A 10,220-nucleotide genomic window follows, 5' to 3' on the forward strand; every position below is an offset into this window, starting at 1 on the left:
TGCTTTAGCAATTTGGAATGATTTTATCTGTTTAAGTACACTAAAATTATTATGTCTTTTTTTAAAGCTTTTTTTTTTTTTATTCATGAGAGAGAGAGAGAGAGGGAGAGAGAGAGGCAGAGGGAGAAGCAGGCTCCCAAGAAGCAGGGAGCCCGATGCGGGACTCGATCCCAGGACCCTGAGATCATGACCTGAGCCGAAGGCAGACGCTTAACCGTCTGAGCCACCCAGGCGCCCTATTATGTCTTTTAAGACATTGTTAATTTGCATATGTACTTTATGTATTACAATTTATATATGTAAGTAAATTACAATCATCAAATTTACTTATATACTTAAGCATCAATAGCTTTAAAATTTAACTTTTAGCTTAAAATTTTTAGTCATTCTTAACCCTGAAGTGGATAAACTTTATACGTTCTTTTTTACCTATAAAGAACAGAAATAAATACAATATGTAACTATATATACTGTTATCCATGCTATTAAGTTCTCTTGGAAGGTCCAATTAAAAACATCAACAAAGACTCTGGAGGCAACAGATAATATTGGAAAAAATAATAAATGTTTGAGAAACCCATGCTCTAAATCCAAGGAAACTGCAGAAAGGAAAGCAAGAAAGAAGTAGAAAGTAAGGGAAATGTTCAGAAGTTGAAAACTTGCATGTCCCCTACTAAGCCACACACACAAGGAAAGATGGACAGAGAGCCTAGAGCCACGGTTCTCAGACTTGCCCACCCCAGCCAGGCCAGCAGCCTCTGCAGGATCCCCAATGGCCCTGCCCTTTTCCTTCCTGGTGGCCCTGGTGGTGCTCAGCTGCAGCTCCCTCAGCTCTCTGGGATGTGACCTGCCTCAGAGCCATGGCCTGTTCGCCTGGAGGGCCTTGACGCTCCTGGGACAAATGAGGAGAATGTCTGCTGGCTCTTGTGACAAGTACACAAGTGACTTTGCCTTCCCCCAGGAGGTGCTCGATGGCAAGCAGTTGCAGAAGGCTCAAGCCCTCTCTGTCGTCCATGTGATGAACCAGAAGATCTTCCACCTCTTCTGCACAGAGGCTTCATCTGCTGGTTGGAATGAGACCCTCCTAGAGGAATTCTGCTCGGACTTTCTGAGCAGCTCACCGACCTGGACGCCAGTACCATGCAGAAGGCGGCGGGGGCAGAGACTCCCCGCACGAAGGTGGACTCCATCCTAAGGAACTACTTCCAAAGAATCTCCCTCTATCTGCAAGAGAAGCAATACAGCCCTTGTGCCTGGGAGATTGTCAGAGCGGAAATCATGAAAGCCTTGTATTCATCAACAACCTTGCAAAAAAGATTAAGGAGCAAGAAGTGAGAACCGGTTCAGCATGGAAATGATTCCCTCGGACTAATAATATCACACTCCTCGGAGTTCGGCCATGTCAAACTGTCACTTCTGCTGTCCTGGTGACATGAATAGACTCAATTTGTTACATGTTCTCAGGAGTATTAAGCACATCAAGGTAACTCTACAAACACCTGTCGCTTCCAGATGACCATGCTGATCTACCTATTTAACTATATATGTATTTCACTATTTATAAGATTTAAATTATTTTATACTGTATAATATTAGGTGTACCTTCACTTTGTGGTTAATAGAAATATATATGCTTTACATTTATTACATTTTTTATTTTTTTGTTCATTAAATGTTTGTAGGGAAAAATTCTTGTATTTGTTTCTTATTGAAAGAGGAAACAAGTCCAATTACAACCTGATGAAAGAAATGCTTTGTAGAACTCATTGACCCATTATTTAGTGATTCACATTAGAAGTAAAACCATAGACTTCCTTGAAGCCAGTTTGTATGTTGTCATCAGGATAAAGGCGGACATAACAAATCAATGCCGTCTGTATCTTGAGGTTTGTTCAGAAACCAACCTCCAAACGATAATCATAGGGAAGTAATATCAGTTAAATTAAAGGGTAGAATGAGAAGAAGGGAAAATATGAATTCTAGAAGCAGGCGAGGAAAAACACACACGTCAGGATATAGAATCAAAAGTGCTAGATACCGTCCACATTAGACTGGTAGACATCCAAGAGTGAATATTCTTTACAAAGTGGATTCTTGAGTCTGCCATTTATAAGCCATTCCATTCACTTAAAGCCCCGCCAAGGAAGTGAACCAAGGGGAAGAGATGTAGAATGAGAAAAGGACTTAAAAGTGATGCCTCAAAGGTCCAGTGGTTAAGGGAGAAAAGAGCCACACTGCAAACAAAGGAGGAATGGCCCTAAGGCAGTAGGGTAAGAGCGAATGTTGGTTAGGAGTCTATTTCAAAGCAGAAAAAGGCTTCAAGGAATTGCATCATAGCAAAAGGTGAATGGGAAGTGTCCCAAGGCTGGAAGTAGAGGGGTGTGACCCAGGTGGGAGATGGTTTGACTGAATTAATCTCGAAAAACCATAATGGATGAGGCGGATGGGTGAGGAACAGAAGGGAAGCTAGTGAGTATAGATAGGAAATAGTTTTGGGAGATTTAACTTTATTTATTTATTTATTTATTTATTTATTTATTTATTTATTTGAGAGAGAGAGAATGAGAGACAGAGAGCACGAGAGGGAAGAGGGCGGAGGGAGAAGCAGACCCCCTGCTGAGCAGGGAGCCCAATGCGGGACTCGATCCAGGGTCTCCAGGATCATGACCTGAGCCGAAGGCAGTCGCTTAACCAACTGAGCCACCCAGGCGCCCGGGAGATTTAAATCTTTTGGGCAAATTAAACTTTGATGAAAAAATGAAAAAATAATTGATATGAATGATGTATTCTCATCTCTTCTAATGAATGAAAAGCAAATATAAAAAAGCAAACAAAAATTAAAGACATGCAAGTGTACAGGAACATTCTGCAAATGAAAACTACCCTGTTGTATTTAAGAGTCACGAGTAGAAAGAATGGGAGAGGATCTGGGGGGTCACAGCGACCCGCACTGATCCCCCAGGCCACCAGAAGCTCTCAGGTGCAGTGCCTAGTCCCTCTGCAGGGCTCTGGCTGGTTCCCTGTAGCAGGCTCTCAGCTCTGGGCTGTGACCTGCCTCCAGGCCCTGGGCGGCTACACAGGAGGACTTGTTGCTTCTGACACAGAGGAGGAGGGTCTATCCCTTCCCCTGACTGAGGGACATCTCCTCTGGGACATGGTGGGTGGCCTCCAGGTCCAGGAGGCCTGGCCCATCTCTGTCCTTCACGAGATGCTCCAGCAGACCTTCACACTCTGAGTCAAAATCAGGAGACCCATCTCTTCATATTCAAATGAAGAAATAAGGAAAGGGAAAATAAAACAAAAAAGAAAGCAGGAAAAGCACCCGGAAATGATATTCTTCACTTCCAACTTTAAGTCACTTGCCCACGTGTTCCATCTTTCTAAGGACACTTCTTTCTGCTTCAGTCATAGAATGCATTGAGTTAAATTATTGAAAATTGGGGTTAAAATGTGTGTGTGAACATGAGTATCTCTAAGGGCATCCCTCTGTAGGTGAGAGCTATACTGAAGTTGTTCACGGGTTCGTGTACTGCAGGATCCTTGGTTTCCTGTCCAACACTGAACCACTTGGAACTTTTTCCTGACCTCACAGCAGGAGCAACAACAACACAAACAACCACAAATCGCAAGACAATTGAAAACAACAACACTTCTTGGATCCATCCACAACTGAAGTCCCAGGGCCAGCCTCAGCACTGGCAACCAGAGAAAAAGGAGCATGCAGACAATCACACCTTACCAGGAGCAGGGATTGGGAGGAACACGAGCTGTAATTGAAGCATTGCTTGAGGCTCTGTGTGCTTACACTGGAGAGGGACCAACTCCAGGGCTCCCTAGTTACTGGAGCCCACAGGTTTGTGAGTTTTACCTTCAGAATCCCACTAGGCTCTCCCTGTGAAGATCAGAGGAAAATCTGCTGGCTTTTCCAACAGAGGGAGGGGGAAAGGAAACTTCTAAAATAGTCTGAGTCTCCCTCTTCAGAGAAGTAGAGGACAAGGGATTGTGTCCCCAGGATCTTGAAGGAGGGATGTCGAGAAGAGGGGAAAGCTGACTTCCCCCTGGTAGATGCATATGTGAATCTGGAATCTCCAACATTTCACGTCCTGGAGACATTCAATCCCAGTTGTTTGTTACATATTTGGAAATCGAGGCTCACTATTGAAAGTCCCTCTCTCTGAATGAGTGTGGAAGGAGAAAATGCCCTAAGGCTTCGGAGCACCTTTAAATTTTAAGGCTGAGAAAGAGAAGGGGAGCCTGCAAAGGGCACAGAGATGGGGCAGCCAGTGCAGGTGGGACAGAACCAGGGAAGAATGATCTCCAGAAAGTTTGGAAGAAGAGAGGCTTCAGAATTTCCCAAGATGAACCTTTGGTAGTAATATATCACATGGACTCTAGGACTATGCACTTCTTCTAGCAACTGCTTGTGATCTAGGTGTTTGACCCTGAGAAACTCATTTGAGAACTCTGAAGGTCAGTTTTCCCAAATGTGAAGTGGGGTGGAAATATTCCTAGAGTTGCTGTAATAATGGAATAGCACTTTTAAATGTATCTAGTATCTTCCACTGAGTGAGAGTTTAACAAATGATGACTATTAATTTTTTCAATGACAATTCTAAGAGCAAAGTGATCTTCTCCTAGCCTCTCTGTAACTGACTACAAACTGTTGATTCTCTAAAATACCAAACCGGGAACAGGTGGCCCATGAATGGAATGTAATTATAGACACAATAATATCATATGTATCCATATACACTGTATGGACATACACATACTCTAGACATTCTGTTAGAGCCCATTTCCCCTTCCTCCCTGCTTCCCCAGACCCCATCGTTTCACTCCCAAATCACAGTGTTTCCCTCTCCCTCAGGGTAGAAACCCCCAGTGAGCTCTGCCCTCCTCCCTCCCTCCTCAGGAGCCTCTCCTGCCCATTCATACAGCTGCTTCCTTTTCCTTTGTGGTTTCTGTCTGGCCGTTTTACTTCCTATTACAAGGCCACCAAGGAAGAGCAAATGTTGTCTGAAGTTTCTAGGCTTTTCTGAAACTCTCTTCCTTTCTCCTGGTGACTATTTCTGGACCCAAGGGAATGTTCCCACTGCAGTGATGTAACAGTGGCAGTAGCAAAGGGGAAACAGGAGTGGAAGGTTGCTGTTCGGTGGCCCGTCGCAGTCTCTCCAGGGGAAGGGGGGCTGCCAGCGAGTGGGCAAGGTGAGCTAGACAGTGACCAAGTCTGGAAACTGGGCTTGTCTTGTGTGTAGAAGGCTGTCCCTGGTGGGATAGCTTCTTACGGGGCAAAAAAGGCTCTTTCCTGGAATGAACTGACTCTGCGAGTGGAATAAGTCAATTTCCATGGCTTTTTATGAACTTCTACAAAAATATACTTTTTTTTTTTCTAAAAAAGAGCAGTTATGTTCACAGCCAAAGTGAGTAGAAGGTCCTGAGTTTTTTCCCATCCTCCCTGCTCTGTAGGTGCATAGTCTCTCCCATCACCAGCATCCCCGCAGCAGAGGGAAGAGTTGTTACGGTAGCTTCCAACAATGTACCCAGTAGTTCTTAGGGTTGGGAACAAGTCTTCAATATTCCAAGGTGTGTGGTATGCCAAAGCTCAGCCTTGGAGCAGTCTCACAAAACCTTATCCTCAGTATTTATTGTCTGTCATTGGGTTTTCTTCGGTATCACACAAGAAGCATGGACATGTAATTTGTGGAAGATACACGAAATGCATGCAAGATAGTGTCCACCTAGGAATAACAGGAATAATCTGGGATTGGAGAACTTTTCTCCATCATTTCCTGGAAATCGATGTCTTACCTGGAGAGGTGATCTTTGCTTACTCGTGAGCTGCCATTGACTATCTTGTGGACACTGCTGATGTTTGAGCCTTGTTGTGAATCACGCTTTGAAAGAAATACAAATAGATTATACTTTTGACTTTATTCGGCAAAACTATTTCAACATATCGGTAATTCTATCTAGTGCTAATTAGAAAAAAATATTTTGAGAATAACTTGATGAGTATCAAGCAGCAAGTGAAGTTAAAAATTATTTTCTCATTGAGGCCACATAAATACAGTACACTAAGAACAAATGTCCAATAAATGATTTAATTTGTCATTGGCTGTTAGCAATTTGGAATGATTCTAAATATTTAAGTACATTGATATCATTATTATGTCTTTCTAGAAATTCTTAACTTACATTTTACTTTTATATTGCCATTGAAATAAGTAAAAACTTCGATGTCACTAATCAAATTTAGTTATCCAGTGAAGGTTCAGGAGCTTTAAAATTGAGCTTTATTTGAGCTTTCTAGTCATTCTTCACCCTGAATAAAATAAACAGAGTAAAATGGACACTTTCTTTTTTAACTATAAAGCAGAGTATACATCCAAATCTATATAGACTGCAGGTCCGTGTTACCGAGCTTTCTTGGAAGGTTCAATTACATAAACATTGAAAAGACTGTAAAGGGAGGGGGCAATAAGAAAAAGAATCGGTTGAGAAACCCGTGCTCCAAACCCAAGTAGAAAGTGCATAATGGAAAGCAAAAAGAGAAGTAGAAAATAAGGGAAACGTTCAGAAATTGAAAACTCCAATGTCCCCTACTTAAGCCACACACCCAAGGGAAGATGGTCAGAGAACCTAGAGCCACGGTTCCCAGACTTGCCCACCCCAGCCAGGCCAGCAGCATCTGCAGGACCCCCAATGGCCCTGCCCTTTTCCTTCTTGGTGGCCCTGGTGGTGCTCAGCTGCAGCTCCCTCAGCTCTCTGGGATGTGACCTGCCTCAGAGCCATGGCCTGTTCGCCTGGAGGGCCTTGACGCTCCTGGGACAAATGAGGAAAATGTCTGCTGGCTCTTGTGACAAGTACACAAGTGACTTTGCCTTCCCCCAGGAGTTGCTCGATGGCAAGCAGTTGCAGAAGGCTCAAGCCCTCTCTGTCGTCCATGTGATGAACCAGAAGATCTTCCACCTCTTCTGCACAGAGGCTTCATCTGCTGCTTGGAACAAGACCCTCCTAGAGGAGTTCTGCTCGGGACTTTCTAGGCAGCTGACCGACCTGGAAGCCTGTCCCATGCAGGAGGCGGAGGGGGCAGAGACTCCCCTCATGAATGTGGACTCCATCCTGAGGAACTACTTCCAAAGAATCTCCCTCTATCTGCAAGAGAAGCAATACAGTCCTTGTGCCTGGGAGATTGTCAGAGCAGAAATCACGAGCTCCTTGTTTTCATCAACGATCTTGCAAGAAAGATTAAGGAGCAAGAAGTGAGACCCGGTTCAAGATGGAAATGATTCCCTCTGACTAATAATATCACACTTTCCCTTGTTCTTCTGTGTCAAAGACTCTCATTTCTGCTGTTATGGTGACATCAACAGAATGCATTTGTTAAATGTTTTCAGAAGTATTAAGCGACATGTCAACTCCACAAGCAGTCGTCGCTTATAGTTGACCGTGCTCATGTCTATTTATCTATTTAAATATTTATTTATGTAAATGTTTATAGGATTTATATTTTAATATATTATTATATGCAGCTGTATATATCAGCAATATAATAAAATGTACTCATGATATTTAATCAGTTTATCTTTTTTTTTTTATTGAACTTTTACTACGGAAAGTGTTCAAAGAGTAACTCCAAGTCTAATTGCAGCCTGGTTGAAAATGATCAGCAGTGCAGCACCTGGGTGACTTATTTGGTCGAGTGAGTGCTTTTGGCTCAGGTCATGATTCTGGAGTCCCAGGATTGAGTCCTGAGTCGGGAAATCTGCTCGGCGGGGAGTCTGCTACTCCCTCTAACTCTCTCCCCTTCTCATGCTCTCTCTTTCTCTCTCAAGTAAATAAATAAAATCTAAAAAAAAAAAAAAAAGAAAGTGTTCAGCAGAATGCATTTACCCATCAGATTATGTTCATCTGAAGCAACAACTGACTTTTTCTAAGAGAACTTGTACATTGCACTTGGGCTAGAAGGCATGACAAATACAGGTCCCGATGTGTACATGTTTGGTTGTCGTTGGGATAGGAATCTAAAAATAATCCTCAGACTTAGTGTTATAATGAAGAAGGGAAGGAAGTGAATTCTCTCACCTGATGCTGGAATGGAGAAGGTCAGGAAGTACACATAAAAGCTGGGGACCCCTCGACAGGTGACTGGTAGACATGGAGGCACAAATGTCCAGTGTCAGGGGAGAGGTGATCTTGCGTTTGACAAGAAATGCCATGGCTGAGGTCCATATCTACAGGGAATGCCAGAGACAGAGGTGTTCATGTGGGGAGACCGTGTAGTGTGATAGACATAAACTTGATTCTGAGGCTCTCCAACCATTGAAGGGAGGGGAGAGAAGAGCCACAAGGAGACAGTGGACTCATGGCCATACAGTACATGGATAATAAGAGAGGATGCCAATGAGTATATTTAAGGACATAAATGTGCTTCGAAGACCATCAGTGGATTCCTGGAAGATGTGGATTGAAACTGCCTGGCGTGTCAGAAAACTAGATGCCTTTGCTGACCTCATGAGAGTCGGTTGGGTGGAATCAGAAGCAGAGACCACACTGGAGCCAATGGGAGCATAAATAAGAGAAGTGTGTGTCTGAAGTCGAGAAGAATATAGCATGGGATCTGGGAATAATGGGGTTCGTTTTTCTGTGCATATTTTGTCCTTTTATGCCGTATGTTTCTTCTGGAGTGATTTCATGGAATTGATGTTTTGGCAAATCTTATTAATGGGTTTAATACTGTATTATTTTAAATCATGACTTAATTACTGACAATGGCTTATCCTGTCTTGTTTTTTTTTTATTCTAAGATTTTGTTTATTTTCACAGAGAGAGAGAGAGCGAGAGCAGGAACACAAGCAGGGGGAGTGGGAGAGGGAGAAGCCGGCTTCCCGCCGAGCAGGGAGCCCGATGCGGGACTCGATCCCAGGACCCTGGGTTCATGACCTGAGCTGAAGGCACACGCTTAACGACTGAGCCACCCAGGTGCCCATCCTGTCTTGGTTCTTACTACCTTGTATATCAGCGAGCTGCTCAGCTTCAAAAATTCACTGCTCAAGAATAGATAACTCATTCAATCCTTCATCAAATAGTGTATTACTACTGATAAAACAATGTTTCCTGGAATGACTGGCTTTATTAATTAGGTTCCTTCACTCCTCATTGTGACCCTGTTTACTACAGCAGCAGTATACCCCATTTCTTTTTCTCCAGTGTTTGATATGATTCACAATTGTAACAGGATATTGTGAAGATTAACAGAACTCATGCACTTAAAGGCACCCAGCATTGTATTTTCCATAAAGGAACGACTTAAATATGGTACATATGCTCTTGTTTTAATTCTGACAGCTACATATGAGAATACTGTTTGTGTCTTTCTACAAAATTCTTGGGAACAGTGTGTCCTATGCTTCAGTAACTGACTTCCAAAGGGGGCAGCCTCCACAACCGGAATTCTATCGTGAATTCTAGAGAAGGCTGACCAATTCATTCCCCATTGCCAAGAAGGGTTTTTATTTATATTCAGTGATGAAAGGGTGGTTTGTATGAATATCTGAGAGTTGATAACAAAATCTAGGCAGAAGTGCAGAAGAACATGCTATTTCTTTAACCTTCTGGCCCCTGCCCCTGCCCTCCCCCTCCTCATTCTAGGACACATTGCCCTCCTAACAGTTTCCTTCCTAAGGCAGACGTCCCGAAAGTATCCTTGGCATTCAATCTCTTGGCCTGTCAGCCTGTTCACGCAACAGCTTTCTTTTTTTTTTAAATCTAATTTTATTATATTATGTTAATCAGCATATATTACATCATTAGTTTTTAAGGTAGTGTTCCATGATTCATTGTTTGCGTATAACACCCAGTGCTCCATTCAATACGTGCCCTCTTTAATACCCATCACCAGGCTAAGCCATCCTCCCACTCCCCTCCCCTCTAGAAACCTCGGTTTGTTTCTCAGAGTCCATAGTCTCTCACGGTTCGTTTCCACATCTGATTTCCCCCCTTCATTTTTCCCTTCCTGCTATCTTCTTTGTTTTTTTTTTAACATATAATGTATTATTTGTTTCAGAGGTACATATCTGTGATTCAACAGTCTTTCACAATTCACAGCACTCACCATAGCACATACCCTCACCAATGTCTATCACCCAGCCACCCCAACCCTCCCACCCCCCACTCCGGCAAACCTCAGTTTGTTTCCTGAGATTAAGAATTCCACATAT

General features: G+C 43.1%; 1 protein-coding gene and 1 pseudogene across 1 annotated transcript; both read left to right on the top strand.

The window, feature by feature from the left end:
* The first annotated feature begins 772 nt into the window (after positions 1-772).
* On the top strand, positions 773-1,335 carry LOC123841998 (interferon alpha-1/2-like; annotated as a pseudogene).
* Positions 1,336-6,702: 5,367 nt separating this feature from the next.
* Positions 6,703-7,266, top strand: LOC135362644 (interferon alpha-1/2-like). Its single transcript, XM_064579013.1, has one exon. The coding sequence runs from the start codon at positions 6,703-6,705 to the stop codon at positions 7,264-7,266; it is 564 nt and encodes a 187-aa protein (XP_064435083.1).
* Positions 7,267-10,220: the final 2,954 nt, after the last annotated feature.

Source organism: Mirounga angustirostris, unplaced genomic scaffold, assembly GCF_029215605.1.
Source record: "Mirounga angustirostris isolate CCGP_5_RB_7025 unplaced genomic scaffold, mMirAng1.0.hap1 SCAF_15, whole genome shotgun sequence".
NCBI classification, from domain to species: Eukaryota; Metazoa; Chordata; class Mammalia; order Carnivora; family Phocidae; genus Mirounga; species Mirounga angustirostris.